Below are 24,398 nucleotides of genomic sequence, written 5' to 3' on the forward strand. Positions count from 1 at the left end.
GCTGTTTGGTTTGCAAATATTTTACATTGCTTTTGTACAGCTCTTCTTCACTATACAGCGTGCCTGGTACCCTCCTTAGCCCTTTCGCTGAGACTACCTGCACCGGTTTTCTACCCCCTCCCCGCTACCAGTTCTAAAGGTCCCGTTTGGCAGCCACATCCTCCCCAACCCTCTCCTCTCTACTTCAACATTGTCGTGACTGCCGCTTGTGACACTGATGCACCCTCACACCTTGTTTTCTCCCCTCAGGCCCATGCTGTTTCTCACTTCTATTCCCCTTGTAAGTGCTGTTCTGGCGCATGAAGCTGGGTTGGCCAGACCCCAATATTCGAGCTCCCACCATTGCTTCCCTTTCTTCGGTTGATTCTGGGCCACCGTCTGCTGTGAGCCCTGGTCCAATATTCTGACTCTCCAATGATTTTCTTTTAATATGTCTGCCTGTTCTTCACTCCAACCTTCCTTCCCTCAGCTCCAAACTCTAACTATGTCCTTGCCCTTACCACCCTGTCACCTTCCTGTACATACAACCTTTTCTGGCTCCATCGTCGTGTTGATACATTTGCCCTGATGCAGCTATCCCCCACCCTCTAATTCTACTTCATGTGAAGGTTGCACCTTGGCCTTGACTCCTCGGAGGGGCAATTTTAACTTTGGCTGATGGTGTAAAATGGGTGATATCGATTTGTCCGCCCATTATACATCCTTCCTGATTTTGCTTTCCATTGACTTCTACAGGAAAGGAAAATTGTGTGTGGTGTATAATGGGCAGCTAATTCTATATTGCCCATTTTACATCATCGTCCAGAAATAAAATTCCCCCCTCCTCTTGTGCAATGCCATGGGAGATTGATTAGTGATTTCTGAATTTAAAGCAAAAATGCATTTATACCTTAGGTATTGGAAATCAAAGTAGTTTAGGGTCGTGCCTTAGATAAAGCACCGATAGTCACTCTAGTAAGCAGTCTGTGGATCTTCTGATTAGAGGTGTGCTTATACTGTCGAATATCCAAAGCATAACACAGGCGTGCAAAAATAGTATCCCCTTGAGATCTGAACTGGATACTTGTGTTATTCATGTGTGCTTCCTCAATCTCTCTGAAGGCAGACCGAACAAACACTTGGCAAGACGAGGTTAGATATGAATTCTTAAGCTGTTTTAATTTGTAGAACGTGAGCATACAGAGCAATAGTTCTGATCAGATTCACTTATTTCAATCATTACAATTTGTTTTTACATAATAATACAAAATAATGAGAATACTACGCTTTCCCACATCAATGCAACATCTGCCTTGGCTTAAGCAAGACACAATTTTAATGACTCCCCTGCATTCTAACCTTCTGGCAGCCTTAGCTGGGCCTCACTGCAGCATTCTATTTTTGAAAATCTGACTGACTATCTTCCTACATCGGAGTCTCTGATTTTTTTTCCCAGCCAGAAAGGAAGAAAGGAGAAGAACACCGTGGGTGTGAGATGTCACCAATTACCAAGACAGGCTAATGAATTGTGTATTGCTTACATTTGTACAAGAAAACAACTTTCGCACATCAACCATCTTCTGTCTGGGGGGTGATTTTAATCCTATGCTCCCCAGTGGAGGCAAGTAGGAAAGTTAAAAAGCCCAGAGTTACTGACCGACCTTGGAACTGCCAGGAGTCCACTGTCCATGACGTTAACCTGCTCTTATGAACAGGACACCTGCCAAAAGCTGGCTGGCGGGGCCCTTCTTTACATATGCAGCTTGGGTCTTGATGATGCTCCTCCTGGCCCCACAAGAAAAGCTGAGGTCTGCCCTGTCCTGAATTCCTCCCACCCACTTCCCAAAACACAGGACCACCACACGACGCCCCGGAACGCGATCCCGTCACTTACATTGCGTCAGTGGGTAGTCTCTGGGCCACGCCATTTTCCACCAATCCCCACCAACTTCTCATATGGCCTGCGGGATTTAAATGAGGCCCGGGCGATGAAATCGTCCGGCTGTCACTCCACCGCAAGTGGGTGGGAAGTTAACCCACCAGAAAGGTTTCCCACCGGAAATTCACTGGCAGTTAAAATCCAGGTCCAGATGGGATTTTTTTCCCCAATTCAATTTGCTTTAAAAACCCAACATTTAAAAATAGCTCTTTCTTCCCCTAAAATCATTTCTGTGGAAAAATGGTTAAAAAATCCTAAAATGCAAGTTATACACAAGACTATTTAAAAAAAAATATGCATTCCAATACTGAGATTTACTGCATCTCAAATTATGTGAGTAGAATCAGTTTGGCATTTGCTGTAACACTGAAGTTTTCAGAGGATATAATTATTAAAAGTAACATTTAGGGAATTTAAGAAATATTCGTGTTGTTAACAAATTGCTCCATTTTTTGCAGAATTTGTTTGTACAGTATAAGGACTTCCTTTTCACGTTCGAGAAGACCAATTTCTGCTTTGATGTTAATTTCTTTCTTTTCAGCGATTTGGTGTCCCAGTGCAGCAATTTCTTTCACCATGACTTGTATTGAGATTGTTGGATTCTGTACTGTATTAAGAATTAGAAATGATTACTTACAGTTTGAGATATTTGCCTTCTCATCTGTGCGTAAAGTATCGCCTGTGCACAACAACGAGAGGAAAATGGGGCTGGGGGGGTGGGGGGCTGATCGCAGAGCTGTGATGGAGCCCAACCGGTCGCCTGTCACTTTAATTCTCCGCTTCACTCCCACTCTGATCTCTCTGTCCTCGGCCTATTACATTGTTCCAATGAAGCTCAACGTAAGCTCGAGGAACAGCACCTCATCTTTCGATTAGGCACTTTACAGCCTGCCGGACTCAACATCGAGTTCAACAATTTCAGATCATAACCCCTGCCCCCATTTTTCATGCTGTATGATTTTGCCATTCCCATTTGCAACATTTTATCTTTCCTGCCTCTTACATAAGCACAGTATGCTCTTTCAATTCCTTCCTCCCCTCCTAACCCCCCCTCCCGTCTCTGCACCTGCTTAATACCTGTTACATCTCCAGCATTTTCCAGTTCTAACGAAAGGTCTTCAACCTGAAACATTAACTATGTTTCTCTCTCCACGGATGCTGCCTGGCCTGCTGAGTATTTCCAGCATTTTCTGTTGTTATTTCAGATTTCCAGCATCCGCAGTATTTTGCTATTGTATTATTTTGTTTGATAATTGGTGTGCTGGAGACTCATTGCTATCTGTGCAGGGGAGCTGCAGAAAGGTCATGAGCCAAAGCAGCAGAAAATATCCTAGGTTTTCCAAGATCCAAACCCTGGCTAGATGGGTATCTACCAATAATACTGGCATGTGGACTGTAAAATGAATGCATCATGCCTACGGCCAGTAAATCAGCATTCACCTGCAGGATCCAGTGTAGATGTTAAACATGTGGTCCATCTATAGGATGTTGTACTGGAGCATATATGGCTATGTTTAATGACACCCTTGATTTATGGGAAACCAGCCATTCAAAAAAAAAAGAGTTCTGGCTTGCCTTTGTTGTTCACGGGGAAAGAAATGTACCTGCTTGCTGTGGCAAAAAAGAAACAGTCAGCTCTTTTATGCAGTGATGCACTGCAGTTTGACTGATGGTGCTGATGTCCCCACCGGCCCCTTGGAAATATCCTGGGGCAAGAACGTTCAAGGGAGCTCTGGCCATGTGGTGCTTGCGCATGAGTTAGGTTACAGGTCCTTCCGCACGTATTGTGCAACGAGTGAACTGGAGCCTCCAACAGCAATGCTTATCTGCAAGCCCAATTAATTCCTTTGTGATTTACATATTCAGTTGGTGGAGTCGTGGCAGGTAGGTGCCCTCCTTCTGCAATTAGACTGCATTTCCTTGTCATCAAAAAGTTCCACCTGGTCCTCCCACAAATAACGTGTGTCCTATGGGACTCCCAATGGAACACCTACTGCACTAAGGGGAATAGTGGTAGCAGAGAACTGTGAGCAACTCCCCAGCTCTCTTAAAAAGCTCCTGCACAAAGTTCTGCCCTAACACATCAATAAACCTTTACATTTTGTTCTCCTAACTGCTCAGAAGCCAATTGGTCAGTCACAATCTGAGTTGGAGACTGTCTTTTTAAGCATCGTTGGATTTCAGATACAGCATAGCAACTGAGAACACCCAGCTTTTTGAGCACAATTATCTTTTATACCAGCATTGGGAGAGGAAATAGATGTGGAGGCTAAACGGAGGCCATCTCTTGCACTTTTAATCATCAGTTACATCCAAGAGTCTAGTTCAGCCACAAGACGTCTCTGTGCCTTTTAACTCTATTTAACGTGCTGGAAATCGGAACTGAAACACTGCTGGTCCAGAGAGGATTCGGTATTTTTCTCTACCCAAACTTCCAGTCAATTGCTGCGCCCACCAAAATTCTGCTCCCACTATTAAATTCATTGTGCAATGAGTGTGAAATGTGCAACACTCAATTTCCCTCCCCGCTGTCAGGTTACTGCCCCCTAGAATGAACACTACTATATCAGTCGCAAGGCAGCTTGCTAGAGGCTGGCTTGATCCTCGAGGAGTTTGTTTACCTTCCCCGCTTGCTCCATTGGGAGATGTGAAGAGGATACTTTTATTTCAGGCTTCCTCTCCACGCTGACATTTGGCTGGCGGTTTGGGACGGGCTTTGCAGATGTGTCCTTGTAGCCACATGCAGCCCACTCCAGCGTGCAGGTGCCTCTGTCCCTGGGATTTGAGATGGGAGGACCATTCTGTCCCACTTGTGCCGGCAGAATGGAACCCCAGGAATTTCAGGTCCATGGAGTACAATTGTTATAGCTTATTCTTTTCATTCTGTCATTAGGTTTAAGAAGTGGTTCCTTACCTTTTTGGCAGGTAGGTGGAGACGGCACAAAGATGCCATCTTCTTTACATACAGTGGTCTCAGCACCAACCAGTTCAAAACCAGTGTTGCAACTGTAGCTGACATGGTCTCCATATTTGTACCAATACTTAGATGGTAATGTTATTTTACCATTGTAAATATTCCTGGGTTTTGAACAAACTGAAAGAGAGGAATACATTAGTTTTCATTGGGTAAAGAAAGAAACTAAAGACTTACATTTATATAGTGCCTTTCACGACCACCGGACATCTCAAAGCGCTTTACAGTCAATAAAGTACTTTTTGAAGTGGAGTCACTGTTGTAATGTGGGAAACACAGCAGTCAATTTGCACACAGCAAGCTCCCACAAACAGCAATGTGATAATGACCAGATAATCTGTTTTTGTTATGTTGGTTGAGGGATAAATATTGGCCAGGACACCGGGGATAACTCCCCTGCTCTTCTCTAGTGCCATGGGTTCTTTTACGTCCACTTGAGAGAGCAGACGGGGCCTCGGTTTAACGTCTCATCTGAAAGGTGGCACCTCCAACAGTGCAGCACTCCCTCAGCACTGCACTGGAGTGTCAGCCTAGCTTTATGTGCTCAAGTCCCGGGAATGAGACTTAGAACCCACAACGTTCTAACTCAGAGGCGAGAGTGCTACCAACTGAGCCACAGCTGACACTTAACTGGTTGTACTTAGGAAGGATGTTGTTACAATGGAATAGAAGATTATTCCTGTTTATTTTTTCCAGAGTCAACGTACAAACATTTTGAAGAATGTGTGTTGCCAAAAAATTGAAAGAAATTACTCTGGCTTTAACTTCAAACATCTTGCTCTCTGCATTCTGTTAGAATAATGTCTTTTCAACAGTGACCTGGACATATTCAGTAAAAGTGGTTGAAATCCTCAATCAGCAGAATACAGATAATACTCATTAACAAAAATCAGTATTGGTTGCGAAGTTGATGAATTCCCACGATTCTATAGAAAGTATAATACTGATGGGATGGACTGATTGATTGTAGGATACACCAACAACTGTTGCTTAGAGCAGCGACCTTCAAACTTTTCTGTATGCGAGACCCTCTGCAGAGAATAACACCGGACGGACCACCCGGCATCAACCTCAGCACTGGCTACAGACACGGCCACGGCACACCCAGCCCAGTTGACCCTGCAAAGTCCTCCTCATCAACATCTGGGGACTTGCGCCAAAATTGGGAGAGCTGTCCCACAGACTAGTCAAGCAACAGAGTGACATAGTCATACTCACAGAATCATACCTTTCAGCCAATGTCCAGAACTCCTCCATCACCATCGTCCCACCGGCAGGACAGACCCACCAGGGGTGGCGGCACAGGGGTATACAGTTAGGAAGGAGTGGCTCTGGGAGTCCTCAGCATTGACTCCGGACCCCATGAAGTCTCATGGCTTCAGGTCAAGCATGGGTAAGGAAACTACTTGCTGATTACTGCCTACCGCCCTCCCTCAGCTGATGAATCAGTATTCCTCCATGTTGAACACCACTTGGAAGAAGCACTGAGAGTAGCAAGGGCACAGAATGTACTCTGGGTGGGGGACTTCAATGTCCATCAAGAGTGGCTTGGTAGCACCACTACTGACCAAGCTGGCCGAGTCCTGAAGGACATTGTTGCCAGTCTAGGCCTGCAACAGGTGGTGAGAGAACCAACATGAGGGAAAAACCTAATTGACCTTGTGGTCACCAATCTACGTGTCGCAGATGCATCTGTCCATGACAGTATTGGTAGCAGTGACCATTGCACCGTCATTGTGGAGACGAAGTCCCATCTTCACACTGAGGATACCTTCCATTGTGTTGTGTGGCACTACCACCGTGCTAAATGGGATAGATTCAGAACAGATCTAGCAGCTCAAAACTGGGCATCCATGAGGCACCGTGGGTCATCAGCAGCAGCAGAATTGTATTCCACCACAATCTGTAGCCTCATGGACCGGCATATCCCTCACATCCATCAAGCCAGAGGACCAACCCTGGTTCAATAAGGAGTGCAGAAGAGCATGACAGGAGCAGCACCAGGCGTACCTAAAAATGAGGTGCCAACCTGGGGAAGCAGCAACACAGGACTACATGCATGCTAAAAAGCGGAAGCAGCATGCTATAGACAGGGCTAAGTGATCCCACAATCAACGGATCAGATCAAAGCTCTGCAGTCCTGCCATATCCAGTCGTGAATGGTGGTGGACCATTAAACAACTAATGGGAGGAGGAGGCTCCATGAATATCCCCATTCTCACGTGAGTGCAAAAAACAAGGCTGAAGCGTTTGCAACCATCTTCAGCCAGAAGTGCCGAGTGGATGATCCATATCGGCCTACTCCTGAAGTCCCCACCATCACAGAAGCCAGTCTTCAGCCAATTCAATTCATTCCACGTGATATCAAGAAACGGCTGAGCGCACTGGATACAGCAAAGGCTATGGACCCCGACAACATCCCGGCTATCGTGCTGAAGACTTGTGCTCCAGAACTAGCCATGCCTCTAGCCAAGCTCTTCCAGTACAGCTGTAATACTGGCATCTCTCCGACAATGTGGAAAGCTGCCCAGATATGACCTGTCCACAAAAAGCAAGACAAATCCAATCTGGCCAATTACCACCCCATCAGTCTATTCTCAATCATCAGCAAAGCAATGGAAGATATCATAAACAGTGCTATCAAGCGGCACTTACTCAGCAATAACCTGCTCACTGATGCCAAGTTTGGGTTCCGCCAAGGCCACTTGGCTCCCGACCTCATTACAGCCTTGGTCCAAATACGGACAAAGGAGCTGAATTCAATTGGTGAGGTGAGAGTGACTGCCCTTGACATCAAGGCAGCATTTGACATAGTGTGGCATCAAGGAGCCCTAGTAAAACTGAAGTCAATGGGAATCGGGGGTAAACTCTCCACTGGCTGGAGTCATACCTAGCACAAAGGAAGATGGTTGTGGTGATTGAAGGTCAATCATCACAGCCACAGGACATTACTGCAGGAGTGCCTCAGGGCAGTGTCCTAGGCCCAACCATCTTCAGCTGCTTCATCAATGACTTTCCCTCCAACATAAGGTCAGAAATGGGGATGTTCGCTGATGACTGCACAGTGTTCAGCGCCATTCACAACTCCTCAGATAATGAAGCAGTCCATGCCCGCATGCAACAAGACCTAGACAACGTTCAGGCTTGGGCTGATAAGTGGCAGGTAACATTCGTGCCAGGCAATGATTATCTCCAACAAGCGAGAGTCTAACCACTGCCCCTTGACATTCAATGGCATTACCATCACCGAATCCCCCACCATCAACATCCTGGGGGTCACCATTAACCAGAAACCTAACTGGACCAGCCACATAAATATTGTGGCAACAAGAGCAGGTCAGAGGCTAGGTATTCTGCAGTGAGTGTCTCACCTCCTGACTCCCCAAAGCCTTTCCACTATCTACAAGGCACAAGGAGTATGAGGGAATACTCTCCACTTGCCTGGATGAGTGCAGCTCCAACAACACTCATGAAGCTCGACACCATCCAGGACAAAGCAGCCTGCTTGATTGGCACCCCATTCACCACCTTAAACATTCACTCCCTCCAGCACTGGCGTACCGTGGCTGCAGTGTGTACCATCTACAAGATGCACTGCAGCAACTCGCCAAGGCTTCTTCGGCAGCACCTTCCAAACTCATGACCTCTTCCACCTAGAAGGACAAGGGCAGCAGGCGAATGGGAACACCACCACCTCCAAGTTCCCCATCAGTCACACACCATCCCGACTTAGAAGTATATCGCCGATCCTTCATCGTCGCTGGGTCAAAATCCTGGAACTCCCTACCTAACAGCACTGTGGGAGTACCTTCACCACACGGACTACAGTGGTTCAAGAAGGCGGCTCACCACCACCTTCTCAAGGTCAATTAGGGATGGACAATAAATGCTAGCCTTGCCAGCGACGCCCACATCCCATAAACTAATTTTTAAAAATAAGCCAGGGAAGGGGCATCCAGGGTCTTGCATGCAGCACTCCAGCTTTGTGCAGGGGGTCAACACTGCAAGAGAGGTCCTCTACTCACAGGGGCCAGGAGGGCATCCAGTAAGAATGATGTGGGACCAGATCACTGAGGCCGTCACTGTCAACAGTGTCACCCCCACGACCTGGCTACAGTGCCCAAAGAAACTTCATGACCTAAGATGAGTGTTCAAGGTCAGTGAATGCATCTTCAAAAGCTGTCTCCTATCAACTGCACCATTAGCCTCACACACTGTTCATTGTATGCCACCCTCCCCACCAATCACTCACCTACCAACAATCTGTACCAAACATGAGGCACATTTCCCATTCCTAGCTTCACCTCACTACCTTGAAGGAAACAGTGCTTGGCAGGGGAATGGCTGAGCCCTTGGCCAGAGGCAGCCATCCCACTATATCTTCTGATTTACAAGGTGCGCATGGTGTAAGCAGGCACATCTTGCTTTCCTGCCCTCCCCTCATGCCTTCCTCATTTGAAGAAGGGAGGAGGAAGAAGGAAGGAGGGAGGAGTGAGGAGGAAGGAGGAGAGGAGAGTAGGAGAGAGGAAGGAGGACGGGTAGGAGGAGGATCACTCGATTTAACACTGCCAGCCACCAGCTCCTTGGGGTCGCCCTGCAGTGTCCCCCGCTGAAAGCCAGCAGCCTTCCACGAGCCATGCTGCAACCACTGGAGTAGCACTGCATGACATCACTAGGATAGGCAAGGGCACACACAAGACAGTCACTAATGGAATGCACAAGGGTGATTAGTTAATTTCTTGATGTCATATTAGATGGATAGATGTATAAAGCTGGATTAGAAAGTTTGCTTTGTGGTGGCTTTTATTTCAGCATTGTGGCCAAGAGGACGCTGTGATGGTCAGTAACAGAGGGAAGGTAAGGTGTGGGACTAATGTTGAAAGGGGAATTGGGGTTGTGGTCACTGGTACTGCAAGCGGATGATTCTATCCCGGATATCCCAGCCAGAAAGGGGCTGTCTGGGTTTCCTTCCACTTCCTCCTCTTCTGCGTCCTCCCCTTCCCTCTGCGAGTGGATGCTGGAAAGCTGAAATAAAAGCATAAAATGCTGGAAATACTCAACAGGTCAGGCAGCATCTCGACTTGAGACGTGAACTCTGTTTCTCTCTCCACGGATGCTGTTGAGCATTTCCAGCATTTTCTGTCTTCTCAGAGGCCTTCCTTCACCATCTGAAGCCTTGCAAGCATCCATCAGCATTCCCTGCACACTCTAGAAACTTTTAATATCTTTGCACCAAGCCACTACTTCAACAAAATAGAAAAAAAACAGTCCAGAAGCTTAAATACAAACTTACCTGAAAGGTATGTGTGTGGAGCGCTGACAGCATCTCTGTACAGCTGCTTCATGCACACTTTTCTGAGTGTGCTTAGGACCTGCTGGTAAACTCAGCAAAAAGGTCGAAGTTTGCAGACGTGGCATCAAGTCGGTGACATCACACTCTGCTGATTTACATTTCTAGGGTGAGCACTGCCAACAGCAGCGCTATGGCCCTTACCAAAATGGCGGCTGCCAAGTCCCGCGTCAGAGGTGGGCGGAAATGAGGCAGCCGCCATTTTTTTCCCCGAAACGGCCTTAATGGCCAGCGGTAAGTCTGTGAATTTCTAGGCACGAGTAACTCCTCCTAAAAAGCTGCTGGACGAAGTTCCGCCCTGTCACAACAATAAACCTTTACATTTTGTTCTCCCAACTGCTCAGAAGTCAATTTGTCAGTCACAATCTGAGTTGGAGACTGTCTTTATATGCGCCGCTGGATTTCAGATATTGCCTAGCAACTGAGAACACCCAGTTTTTTTGACCACAATTATCACCTGACCTGTGACTAGCATTAGGAGAGGAAATAGCCATGGAGGCCAAACGGAGGCCATCTCTTGCACTCTTAAACATTACTTACATCGAAGAGTCTATTTCAGGCGCAAGATGTCTCTGTGCCTTTTACCTCTCCTAACGTGCTGGATATAGGAACTGAATTCTGCTGCGCCCACCAAAATTCAGCTCCCACTATTAAATTCATTGTGCAATGAGTGTGATATGTGCAACACTCAATTTCCCTCCCCGCTGTCAGGTTACTGCCCCCTAGAATGAACACTACTATATCAGTCGCAAGGCAGCTTGCTAGAGGCTGGCTTGATCCTCGAGGAGTTTGTTTACCTTCCCCGCTTGCTCCATTGGGAGCAGATGTGAAGAGGATACTTTTATTTCAGGCTTCCTCTCCACGCTGACATTTGGCTGGCGGTTTGGGACGGGCTTTGCAGATGTGTCCTTGTAGCCACATGCAGCCCACTCCAGCGTGCAGGTGCCTCTGTCCCTGGGATTTGAGATGGGAGGACCGTTCTGTCCCACTTGTGCTGGCAGAATGGAACCCCAGGAATTTCAGGTCCATGGTGTACAATTGTCATAGCTTACTCTTTTCATTCTGTCATTAGGTTTAAGAAGTGGTTCCTCACATTTTCGGCAGGTAGGTGGAGACGGCACAAAGATGCCATCTTCTTTACATACAATGGTCTCAGCACCAACCAGTTCAAAACCAGTGTTGCACCTGTAGGTGAAATACTCTCCATATGTGTAAGAATATCTTCTTGACGTCATTCTAGCATTTTCAACACTCCTGGGTGGAGAACAAAAAACTGCAAGAGAGTAATGCATTAGTCTTCACTCGGTAACTGGTTATACTTAAGAATTATGCTGTTACATTCAGTTAAATGATTATTCCTGTTTATTATTTTTTGAGTTAACGTAATTTCCTTTTGAAGAATGTGTGTTGCCATCAAATTGAATGAAATTACCCTGGCTTTAAATTTAAACATCTTGCTCTCCTCGTTCTGTCTGAATGTTTTGTCGACAGTGACCTGGATTTATTCGGTAAAAGTGGTTGAGGTGTTTGGTTGCACAACCAGCAGAATACAGATAATACACATTAATAAAAGTCAGTAGTTCCAGAGTTGGTTGCTAAAGTGTTAGGAACATAGGAACATGAGTAGGCCATTCAGCCCCTCCAGCCATTCCATTAGATCAAGGCTGATCTGCACATTAACGGCATTTATCTGCCTTTGTTCTATAATCCACTCCAAGGTCGATATATCCTTCCTGAAGTGCAGTGCCCGAAACTGAATGCAGTAATTCAGATAGGGTCTGACCATAGCTCTATATATCTGATGCCTAACTTCTTCCCCTTTCTATTCCAGCCCCCTGGAGATAAAGACCATCATCCCATTAGCCTTTTTGATTGCATATTGTACCTGTCCACTAACTTTTAATGATTTGTATACTTGGACTCCCAAATCTCTTTGCTCCTCTCCAGTTCCTAGCTTCTCACCATTTGGAGCCTCTGGCTCCATAACGTGATGTTACAGAGACCCGCAACCACGTGGAGTGCAGTTGGTCGGGGGCTGGCAACTCAAGAGTCTCGGCATTCAGGGTGCCTCTGCAATTGGGGGGGTCTCTGAAACGGGGGGCGGGGCTGTCTCCAAAACGGGGGGGGGGGGCGGTCTCCAAAACGGGGGGGGGGGGGGGCAGTCTCCGAAACGGGGGGGGGGGGGCGGGCGGTCTCCGAAACGGGGGAGGGGGGGGCAGTCTCCGAAACGGGGGGGGGGGGGTGTTCTCCGAAATGGGGGGTTCCTCGGTTTCCCCTCTTCACCGCCCTCAGCTTGCCCTACCCCTACTCATGGGTGGCCTCCTGGTTCGGTTGTACAACAGCTGCTGGTGTGAAACGGTAAATGCAATAACATTTGTAGAAGCCATGTGATCAGATGTCACGTGACCAGGAATCACATGATCAGATGTTATGCGGTCAGCGTGTCACATGATTAAACCTCCAGCAATGCCTACAACCAGAGTTGATAACCCGAGTAAACACTGATGGGATGGGCTACATTAATTGGAGGATACATCAACTGCTGCTTACAGCAGCAACTTTCAAACTTTTCTGTTTTGGAGATCTTGGGCAGATCCCTAATTTGCCCTACCTTACAGGGCTGAATTTTCCTTTGCTAGCCTGCTCGATTTTGGTGAAAACAGCAAGATAATGGGGTGGTGAGGCCTGCTGCCATTTCTCCACCCTGTCCTTGATTTCCTTGCCCCTGTCCCTGCCCCTGCCAGAAGCACTGAGCGATACCCCCTTGCCACCTACCACATGCAAATTTCTCTTCTGTCTGCCCCGGTAATGGCTGCTCCCTGGGAGTACCAGGCTTGAAGGTGGCAGTAGGCCCGGACTAGAGATGGTAATGCTCCCAAAGTGAAGTGATGTAGGGAGAGGTGCATCTGCTTTCTGATGCAGCAGCCATCTGCTTTCTGCTGAGGAGAGAGGTCTTGGTGAGCCTGTGTGCAAGGGCTCACCTTAGAACAGAGATTGTCAATGTTTGACAGCTTCTCAAAGCTATCAAATGCTGACAATTCATTTGTCAAAAATTTTTTGACAGATGAAGCGTCAAACACTGATTACATCTGTCACCAGCTTTCCCTTAATTGGCCGGTAAGCCCACAGGGCGGATTCAACAAGGCCAATCAAGGGAAAATAGCGTGGGTTGGTCAGATGTTGCTGGGGGCGGGGCTGAAACCCAGAAACCAGAAGTCCCGCCTCCGGCACGTCTCCATTGAGAAAATCCAGCCCCATGACTTACATTAAAAACTGATAAGCTTTGCATTTTCTTAAACATGCTGTGCCTAATGTGTGTAAATGATAGTTTAATGGCTTAAAATTTAAATTGTCATACATAGTGGGGGGGGGGGGGGAAGTGTTCAGGTGAGGAGAAACTTAGAAAATTAAAGAGAAAGGGCAAGGCAATAGTGCAGGGTAGCGATGAGGTAATGATAACCAGAGTGTGACAGGAAGGGACAGAGCGTACAAGCAGAAGAGTGCACCAGCAGATAGGGTCAGAGTAGGGAAAAATGGTAAAAAGACAAAATTAAAGACTCTTTATCTGAATGCACGCAGCATTCATAACAAGATAGATGAATTGACGGCACAAATAGAAATAAATGGGTATGATCTGATAGGCATTAGAGATGTCATTGTAAGGTGACCAAGGCTGGGAACTGAATATTATGGGGTATTTGATATTTCGGAAGCATAGGCAGAAAGAAAAAGGAGGTGGTATAGCTCTGTTAATAAAAGATGAGATCAATACAGTAGTGAGAAATGATCTTGGCTCGGAAGATCAAGATGTAGAATCAGTTTGGGTGGAGATAAGAAATAGTAAGGGAAAGAAGTCACTGGTGGGAGTAGTCTATAGGCCCCCTAACAGTAGCTACACTGTGGGACAGAGAATAAATCAAGAAATACTAGGGCAAAAAAGGCACTGCAATAATTGTGGGCGATTTTAATCTTCATATAGATTGGATAAATCAAATTGGCAAAGGTAGCCTTGAGGACGAGTTCATAGAATGTATTCAGGACAGTTTCTTAGAACAATACATTGTGGAACCAACCAGGGAACAGGCTATTTTAGATCTGGTAATGTGTAATGAGATAGGATTAATTAATGATCTCATAGTAAAGGATCCTCTAGGGAAGAGTGATCATAACATGATAGAATTTCACATTCAGTTTGAGAGTGAGAAACTTGGGTCTGCAACTAGTGTCTTAAACTTAAATAAAGGCAATTACAAGGGTATGAAGACAGAGTTGGCTAAAGTGGACTGGGAAAATAGATTAAAAGATAACACGGTAGATAAGCAGTGGCAGACTTTTGAGGAGATATTTCATAACTCTCAACAAAGATATATTCCAGTGAGAAAGAAAGACTCTATGAGAAGGATGAACCATCCTTAAGGAAATTAAGGAGGATATCAAATTGAAAGAAAAGGCATACAATTTTTCAAAGATTAGTGGAAGGCCAGAAGATTGGGAATTTTTTAGAAACTTGCAAAAGATGACTAAAAAACTAATAAAGAGGGAGAAAATAGATTATCAGAGTAAACTAGCAAGAAATATAAAAACGGACCATAAGAGCTTCTACAAGTATATAAAAAGGAAGAGAGTAGCTAAAGTTAACGTTGGTCCCTTAGAGGATGAGACTGGGGAATTAATAATGGGAAACAAGGAAATGGCAGAGACTTTGAACAAATATTTTGCATCTGTCCTCACGGTAGAAGACACTAAAAGCATCCCAATAATAATGGAAAAATCAAGGGGCAAAAAGGAGGGAGGAACTTAAAACAATCACTATCACTAAGAAAAAGTACTAGGCAAACTAATGGGACTAAAGGCTGACAAGTCCCCTGGACCTGATGGCCTGCACCCTCAGGTCTTAAAAGGGGCTGCAGAGATAGTGGATCCTTTGTTTGTAATCTTCCAAAATTTCCTAGACTCTGGAAAGATCCCAGCGGATTGGAAAACCGCAAATGCAGCACACATATTCAAGAAAGGAGGTAAACAGAAAGCAGAAAACTATAGACCAGTTAGCCTAACATCTGTCATTGGGAAAATTCTGGAACTCATTATTAATTTAAAGTAGCAGGACACTTAGAAAATCATAATACAATCAAGCGGTCAACGTGGTTTTATGAAAGGGAAATCGTGTTTGACAAATTTATGAGAGTTCTCTGAGAATGTAACGATCAGAGAGGATAAAGGGGAACCAGTAGATGTGGTGTATTTGGAATTCCAAAAGGCATACGATAAGGTGCCACATAAAAGGTTACTGCACAAGATAAGAGCTCATGGTGTTGGGGGTAATATATTAGCATGGATAGAGGATTGGCTAACTAACAGAAAACAAAGAGTCGCGATAAATGGGTAATTTTTAGGTTGGCAAACTATAACTAGTGGGGTGCCACAGGGATCAGTGCTGGGGCCTCAACTATTTACAATCTATATAAATGACTTGGATGAAGGGACCAAGTGCACTGTAGCCAAATTTGCAGATGATACAAAGACAGGTGGGAAAGTAAGTTGTGAGGAGGACACAGAGGGCTTGAATTTCCAAGCCCCGTGGAGGCGGGTTTGGAGGCGGGAAAATTGCAGAATCGGGGGGCAGGAACCCAACCCGCCCCTAATCCGCCTCTGTGCCAATGTCCCAGGAGGCGGGTATCCGACCTGTGCTGGGAGCCACCTCCCCGAGGCGGGAAGGGGATTAGTGCCAATTAACTGCCTGTTAACAGGTAGTTAACAGGCAGTTTTTTGCCTAATCCCTATTTTTAGCCCTGAAGTGTGGGCTTCCCGACGGCTCCAAACCACGCCAAGTTAGCGAGGCGGACCGTCGGTCTGAAGGGGTTGGAGGGGTCGAGATGTCCGTTGTGCAGGTGAGTGATGGGTGCATGTGTGCAGAGGTAAGTGTAAAGTGTTTTAATAAGTTTTACTTACCTTTACTTTCTCCTGCAGGCTTCCTTCCTTCAGTTCTCGGGAGTCCCTCAGTTCACCGGCACAGAAAGCGGAATGGCCGCTGAACTATCAAAAGCTGCAGCATTCTGCTTTCTGGTCTGGAGAGATCTCTAACTGAGTCTGAGTAAAAGGACTCAAGTTAGAAGACAGATTGTCAGTGTTTGACAGCTTCACAGACCTATCAAATGCTGATTTTTCATCTGTCAAAAGCTCTTGACAGATGAAATGTCATTCACTGATGTCACCAGTAACCAGGTGTCCCTTAAGTGGCCTGCTGAGCCCGCTTGGCGGGCTTAACACGGTCAATTAAGGGAAAATAGCATGGGTTGGCCACAAGTCGATGGAGGCGGGACTACAACCCAAAAAGTGGGAGTCCCACCTCCATCACGTCCCCATTGACAAAATCCAGCCCAGAGTCTGCAAAGGCATACAGATAGGTTAAGTGATTGGGCAAAAATTTGGCAGCTGGAGTATAATGTGGGAAAATGTGAGGTTATCCACTTTGGTAGGAAGAATAGAAAAACAAAATATTATTTAAATGGAGACTACAGGATGCTGTGGTACAGAGGGATCTGGGTGTCCTCGTACATGAAACACAAAGGGCTGGATTTTTCAAACCTCAGCGGATCCAGGGTGGGCGACGTCGGTGGCATGTGGGGACCTCGCATCCCGGCCTCAAACAAGATATTCCGATGATGGGCCTTGTTAAACCTGCCCTGCGAGGTACCCGGCCAATTAATAGGAAGCGGGTCTGATGACGTAATTTGATGACGCGTCATCAGCCGGTTTCCTCAAGGGGGCCATGTCCAAATTGATTTTGACAGTTGTGCTGTCAGTGTTCTACAGCACTGAGGTGCTGCAAACACCAACAAGCACTGCACAGAGGTGCAGGGCTGCACCCAGGCTCTCCCATTACTCCCCCCATCTGCTTACGGAGGGAGACACAGCACGCAGGTGTTATGTTCATAAATAAATAGACATTTTTATTATGAACAGCTAGCTTGTGCTAGACATTTATTCAGCCATGTGGACTAGTATACAGCATCCAGCTTGACTACTGTCTTGTGGGTAGCCCGCTACTAAACATACAGCTCCACCTAGTGTACCATTCTAGAATGACATGTTACTGATCATTACATCCCCCTTCCTTAGAGGTTAAACAAAATCAGTATCAATCAACTTTCAAGAAAAACGATAAAGATGATATCAGTAACACTTTTGTTAGTGTTCTATAAACCTTCGAATGAACTTGTTTTTTTTTACATAACGACATAAACATCTTCACAACAGCAAACAGATTTTCAAAGCTTTACTTTATGAACTCTAAGCTTTTCATTCTTTTATTATAGTTTTCTTTGTACTCAAAGATTAAGTCTATCAGGCTTTTTTACTTCACGTGTGGATCTTCTCAGCACAGGTAAGTCTGATGTGTTTGTATGATAGCCTGTATGTGTGTTTATGTTAGATTGTTCTGGTGGTGAGTGACAATATTCAGTTGCGGCATTGTCATCGATTTGCTCTTGGATAGTTTCTTGTGTTTTCAGGAGGGAACGGCGGTTCCTCCTGAGAATCTGTCCTTCCTCAGTTCTAACAGTGTATGACCTTGGTCCTACTTCCTCAAGAACTGTAGCTTTCCTGTTCCATGCATCTGGATCTTCAATCCTGACAACATCATCCCTCGTCAATGGTTTCAGAGTTTTGGATGACTTGTCATAGTGTGATTTCTGTTTCAGCTTTAACAGTTTAAGTCTCTGTCTCAGTTCCTTACTCTGCTTTTCTTTTGCACAGCAGGGTAGCGTGGTGCGCAACTTGCGACCCATTAGGAGTTCAACAGGTGAAGTCTAAAGGGGAGGCTCGGTAGCTCAGCAGGGCGAGATAAGGGTCAGACTTGCTTTCTGTAGCTTTCTTTAGTAGCTGCTTGAGAACTTGAACACCTTTCTCTGCCTTACCATTCAACTGAGCATACAGAGGACTAGATGTGATGTGCTGAAAGTCATAATGTGCTGCAAACTGTTGCCACTCCTTACAGTTGAAGCACGGACCATTGTCGCTAATGGCAATCCTGGGAATTCCATGTCTGGCGAAGATGGATTTCACATGCATTATGACACTGCTTGCTGTGGTGCTTGAGAGCAGCGCCATCTCAGGATAGTTAGAATAGTAGTCAATCACTAATAGATAGTCTTTACCATTCAAATGAAAAAGGTCCATACCAACCTTTTGCCATGGTGCTGTTGGTAAGTTAGCTACTATCATTGGTTCCTTTGCTTGTTTGTTTTGGTGTTTCTGACATGTCTCACATTCGCCTATCATGTTCTCAATGTCCTTATTTATGCCAGGCCAATAAACAGTGTCTCTTGCTCTCCTTTTGCATTTTTCAATTCCGAGGTGTCCTTCATGAATCCTTTCAAGCATGTCTCGATGTAGAGCCTGTGGAATGACTATTCTCTTCTGTTTTAGTAATAGTCCACTTGCGACACTCAACTCTGACCTGATGTGAAAGTACTTTGGACAGGAACCTTTTGGCCAACCATGATGAATGTTCTCTATTACTGTTTGTAACACTGTATCTTTTACTGTTTCTTCTGCTATTTGCTTTGATTTTGTGTCTGACATGGGCAGCGCAGCAGTGACCATACTCACATGAACATCCACGTCTTCCTCAGTAGAGCTCACATGACTCATTGTGGGTGCTCAGGATAGTGCATCTGCTAACACTATGTGTTTGCCTGGTGTGTAGATCAGTTCAAAGTCATATCTTTGCAGCTTCATCATGAGTCGTTGAATCCTTGGAGACATCTCATTCAGGTTTTTTTTTTATGATGGCGACCAGTGGGCAGTGGTCTGTCTCATCTGTGAAGGTGGGAAGTCCATATATGTAGCCATGAAACTTTTCTAGTCCAACTACCAAGCCTAGAGATTCCTTTTCAATCTGGGCGTATCGACACTCAGTGTCAGTCATAGACCTGGAGCCATAGGCAACAGGCTTCCAATCTTCACCCTCTGCTTGTAGCAAGACCGCGCCTAGGCCATCCTTTGATGCATCCGTTGACACTTTGATTCTCTTTGTTGGGTCAAAGAAGGTGAGTACAGGTGTGGTTGTCAGCATGGTTTTGAGGTTCATCCACTCTTGTTCATGCCTTTCTGTCCATGCGAACTCATTTGTTTTATGTAGCAGGTCTCACAGACAGGCTGTCTTGGCTGACAAGTTAGGAATGAACTTTCCATTGAAGTTTATCATCCCCATGATGCGTAGCACTCCTCTTTTGTCAGTGGGTCGGGGCATGTTGAGTATGGCGTTTACTTTTTCCATATCTGGCTCTATTCCTTTAGCAGATAGATTATCTCCTAGGAAAGTGACTTCCTGGACGCCAAACTGACACTTGGCTTTGTTGAGCTTCAGTCCATTCCGGCGTATGCTCTGTAGCACTTTAGTCAGTCTCTCATTGTGTTCTTTCAGTGTGGAGCCCCAGATGACGATGTCATCAACATAGACCCGAACTCCTTCCAGACCTTCAATTATGTGTTCCATCGTTCTATGAAAGATTTCAGATGCAGATATTATCCCGAAAGGCATTCTGAGGAAACAATACCTGCCAAATGGTGTGTTGAAGGTACAGTATTTGGTGCTCTCTTCATCCAGTTTTAGTTGCCAAAATCCTTGTGAGGCATCGAGCTTTGTAAAGTATCTGGCACCTGACATTTCACTGGTGATTTCTTCTCGCTTGGGAATCTGGTAGTGTTCACGTTTTATGTTTGCATTTAAGTCCTTTGGATCCATGCATATTCTTAGATCATTGTTCTTTTTCTTTACACATACCATGGAGTTAACCCAGTCTGTTGGCTCTTCGACTTTCCTGATGACTCCTAGTGTGGCCATTCTGTCCATTTCTTTCTTGAGCCGGTCACGCAGGGGTGCTGGAACTCTCCGTGGAGCATGTACCACTGGCTGAGCATCCTCCTTTAGCTGGATCTTGTAAGTGAATGGTAGAACTCCAAATCCTTTGAACACATCCTGGAAATTACTCACTACAGAATCCACTGAGTCATCTGGTCTGCTTATGGCACAGTTTATACGGTAGACTCTCTTGACCAGTTCTAAGTCCTCACAAGCTTTGTCACCTAGTAGTGAATCAAGTCCTTCAACCACAACAGAAAACATGAGATGATGCACTTTGTCTTTGACTTTCACTTTAAGTCTGCATACACCTAAGCTATCTATTTTCTGTCCATTATAGTTCTTCAGTAGTACTGACTTTTTCTGTATTTTGGGCTTTTCTTTCATATTTTTAATGTCACTCATACTGATTAAGTTTGCTTTTGCCCCAGTGTCTAGTTTCAATGTAACTAATGCTCCATTTACCTGCAGTTGCATCATCCATTTGTCCTCTTTTACTGCATTAACTTTATGTTCAGCATTGTCCATTCCTGAGGGCTGCACATTTTCTGTATCCTTTTCTATATTGTCACATGACACCATTCCTACAAAAAATGTCTCACTTAAATCAGTGTCCTCAATCACATTGACTTGTTGCCCTTTCTTTGTTTTTACTTTTGAAAAGCATTGTTTGGCAAAGTGATTCTTTCCATTACATTTTGTGCACATTTTTCCAAACACAGGGCATTGTCTTGACTGGTGCTGGTAACCACAGCGTTTACAATTAAAAGTTCCATCCTCCGATTGCTTCGCATTTCTGTTCTGCCCACGTTTCTTCCCCTTGTAGGACACAGCACCGACAGTCGCACAGTCACTCATTACAGTCGCATTATTATTAATTTCACTGAAAGTCTTTGCGTGCTGTTGAGCTAGCTCACTGGCATGGCATATTTTCACAGCAACCTCCAATGTTAGTTCAGTTTCTCTCAACAGACGTTCCCTGACCTTTTTATCATGAATACCAAACACAATCTGGTCACGAATCATGGATGATTTCAGTTCAGAGAAATTACATTTCTGTGCTTTCAGTTTCAGATCGGTCACAAAGCTATCAAAAGTCTCATTTTGCTGCTGTGCCTGTGAACGGAACATGTACCTCTCACAGGTCTCGTTCTTTTTGGGAAAACAATGTGTATCAAACTTCTTTAGCACATCATCCATTTTTTCTCTGTCCTCCTCTTGATCAAATACAAACGTATTAAATACCTCTATCGCCTGCGGGCCCGCAATCGTGAGCAGCAACGCTATTTTCCTTGCGTCTGGCATCGTACCGAACCCGATGGCGGCAATGTAGAGTTCGAATTGTTGTTTGAAAGTCTGCCAATTGCAGTCGACATTCCCCGTGAGTTTCAAACCCTCCGGTGGCTTCAAATTCGGCATGTCGCGTTTCACAATATTCAGCAGATATCACCACTTCTGGTACCATGTTATGTTCATAAATAAATAGATGTTTTTATTATGAACAGCTAGCTTGTGCTAGACATTTATTCAGCCATGTGGACTAGTATACAGCATCCATCTTGACTACTGCCTTGTGGGTAGCCCGCTACTAAATATACAGCTCCACCTAGTGTACCATTCTAGAATGACATGTTACTGATCATTACAGCAGGGAGGTTCTCTTCCCTTCCAATGGGCAAAAGACACCTCCACAGGACACCAATGCAGCCTGGTTGCACATTGCACTGGAGGACACAAGCAGGGATGTTGTCAGGAGGACCAGGTTGCAATGGCACAAACCTTTCAATTATCTCATTAGATCACGAAACACTACTGCCATGCCACACTCAGTCTCATCCTGCTGTGTCACTCATCACATCCCCATCACTCTGTCTTCCCTACCCTACTCCTGCACATCCTTACTCACACCAACTTACCGTGCACCTCCACCCATCCCTTTCTATCTACATTATCACTTCCCCATCTCACTAGCCACCCCTCAGAATCACCCTCATACTGCTGCAAGCATACCAACTAACAACATACAGTACAAGGGTAGGTGGTTTAGCCAATGTTCATGTGAAGTTTCTGGTAATGTGCTGTCAAACACAGAAATCTTTATTTTCCATTCTTGGGCAGATTTGTGTGCGCCTTTGAAAGTGTCTTCATGAGTTGTAGTGAATGGTGAGACATAATGGTGAGACATAAGGGCAGCACGGTGGCATAGTAGTTAGCACTGTTGCCTCACAGCGCCAGGGACCTGGGTTCAAATCCGGCCTCGGGCGACTCTCTGTGTGGAGTTTGCACATTCTCCCCGTGTTTGCGTGGGTTTTCTCCGGGTGCTCCGGTTTCCTCCCACAGTCCAAAGATGTGCGGGTTAGGTTGATTGGCTATGATAAATTGACCCTTAGTGTTAGGGGGATTAAATACGTGGGGTTACGGGGATAGGGTGGGATATGTGTTGGTGTAGGGGTTACGGGGATCGGGTGGGATATGTGTCGGTGCAGGCTCGATGGGCCGAAATGGCCTCTATCTGCACTGTGGGGTTTCTGTGATAACATTTCCCCCCCCCCCACAATGGTGATGAGTGCGAAAGGAATGGCTTGGACATTGTAGGGATGCTTTATGGTGTTGGTGTGGGGTGGTGCCAACCTGACGCATCATGTGGCAGCCAGGGTGTACAATGTTAAGTGAAGTAAATCTGGACATGGTGAGGCCATCGCTGGTGTCCTGGGCAGCAATGTGCATGGGTGATGATGCTCTGTGTCCAGTGTAGCATCAGTTGATTGCAGAGAAGGTTGGTTTGGAATAACAACAGAAAATGCTGGAAAAACTCAGCAGGCCAGGCAACATCCGTGGAGAGAAAATAGAGTCAACGTTTCGGGTCAAACCCTTTGTCAAGACTGGAAAAGCACAGGAAATGAAATAGATTGAAAGGCCAGGCTGGGAGAGAACAAAAGAGAAGCGGAGAGACATTAAGAGATATTCAAAACGAGACGAGATGGTGATAGGACTAGTGGAGACAAAAGACGGCTCCAAATTAGGTGTGAAATGTGCTGGCAGAATGAGAGACAGCTGCCATGTGGGAGAGAAAAAAAAAAGGGGGGGGCCAAAACAAAGGTGTGGATAAAAAATAAGTAAAATGTAATGGGCGCCGAGGTTATGATCTGAAATTGTTGAACTCGATATTGAGTCCGGAAGGCTGTAAAGTGCCTAATCGGAAGATGAGGTGCTGTTCCTCGAGCTTACGCTGAGCTTCTGTGGAACAATGCAAGAGCCCGAGGACGGTGAGGTCTGAGTGGGAGTGGGGCGGTGAATTAAAATGACAGGCGACCGGAAGCTCGGGGTCATCCTTATGGACTGAATGGAGGTGTTCCGCAAAGCAGTCACCCAATCTGCATTTGGTCTCCCCAATGTAGAGGAGACCATATCGTGAGCAGCGAATACAGTATACTAGATTGCAAGAAGTACAAGTAAATCGCTGTTTCACCTGGAAGGGGTGTTTGGGGCCCTGGAAGGGGGGAGGTATAAGGGCAGGTGTTACATCTCCTGCGCTTGCACGGGGGGCGAAGGGGAAGGGGTGCTGGGGGTGATAGAGGAGTGGACTAGGGTGTCGCGGAGGGAGCGGTCCCTTCGGAATGCTGAAAGGGGAGGGGAGGGGAAGATGCGTTCGGTGGTGGGATCACTTTGGAGGTGGCGGAAATGGAGGAGGATGATCCGTTAAATGTGGAGGCTGGTGGGGTGAAAGGTGAGGACAAGGGGAACCCTATCGTGGTTCCGGGAGGGAGAGGCAGGGGTGAGGGCAGAAGTGCAGGAGATAGAACGGACATGGTCGAGGGCCGTGTCAACCACGGTAGAGGGGAATCCTCGGTTGAGGAAAAAGGAAGACATGTCGGAAGCACTGGTGTGGAAGGTGGCATCGTCGGAGCAGATGCGGCGGAGACGGAGAAACTGGGAGAATGGAATAGAGTCCTTACAGGAGGCAGGGTGGGAGGAAGTGTAGTCCAGGTAGCTGTGGGAGTCAGTGGGCTTGTAGTGAATGTTGGTCAATAACCTATCCCCAGAGATGGAGACAGAGAAGTCGAGGAAGGGAAGGGAAGGGAAGAGTCGGAGATGGACCATGTGAAGGTGAGGGAAGGGTGGAAATTGGAGGCAAAGTGAATGAAATTGTCTAGTTCAGGGCGAGAGCAGGAGACGGCACCGATACAGTCATCAATGTACCGGAAAAAGAGGTGAGGGAGGTGAAATAAAGAATAGATTTGCCTTTCTAATCTCGGCTTTATTAACTTTAAAATCCTGTAGCACATCTGTC

At 46.0% G+C, this 24,398-nt stretch overlaps 1 protein-coding gene across 6 annotated transcripts in view; it reads right to left on the reverse strand.

Annotated features, from left to right (window-relative positions):
- Positions 1-1,132: 1,132 nt before the first annotated feature.
- LOC147105182 (zona pellucida sperm-binding protein 3 receptor-like) overlaps positions 1,133-24,398 on the reverse strand; it is a 207,757-nt gene continuing 184,491 nt past the window's right edge. For all 6 annotated transcript variants that reach the window (XM_086011301.1, XM_086011306.1, XM_086011303.1 and 3 more), the window contains 3 exons: positions 11,336-11,515; positions 4,833-5,012; positions 1,133-2,525 (listed from right to left, as the gene is read on the reverse strand). In XM_086011301.1, coding sequence (XP_085867427.1) covers positions 2,332-2,525; positions 4,833-5,012; positions 11,336-11,515 — 554 coding nt within the window. In that variant the 3' untranslated portion in view covers positions 1,133-2,331. The remainder of the gene's footprint in view (positions 2,526-4,832; positions 5,013-11,335; positions 11,516-24,398) is intronic.

This window comes from Somniosus microcephalus, chromosome 18 (assembly GCF_052327205.1).
Source record: "Somniosus microcephalus isolate GS21.2 chromosome 18, FLI_Smic_1.0, whole genome shotgun sequence".
NCBI lineage: Eukaryota > Metazoa > Chordata > Chondrichthyes > Squaliformes > Somniosidae > Somniosus > Somniosus microcephalus.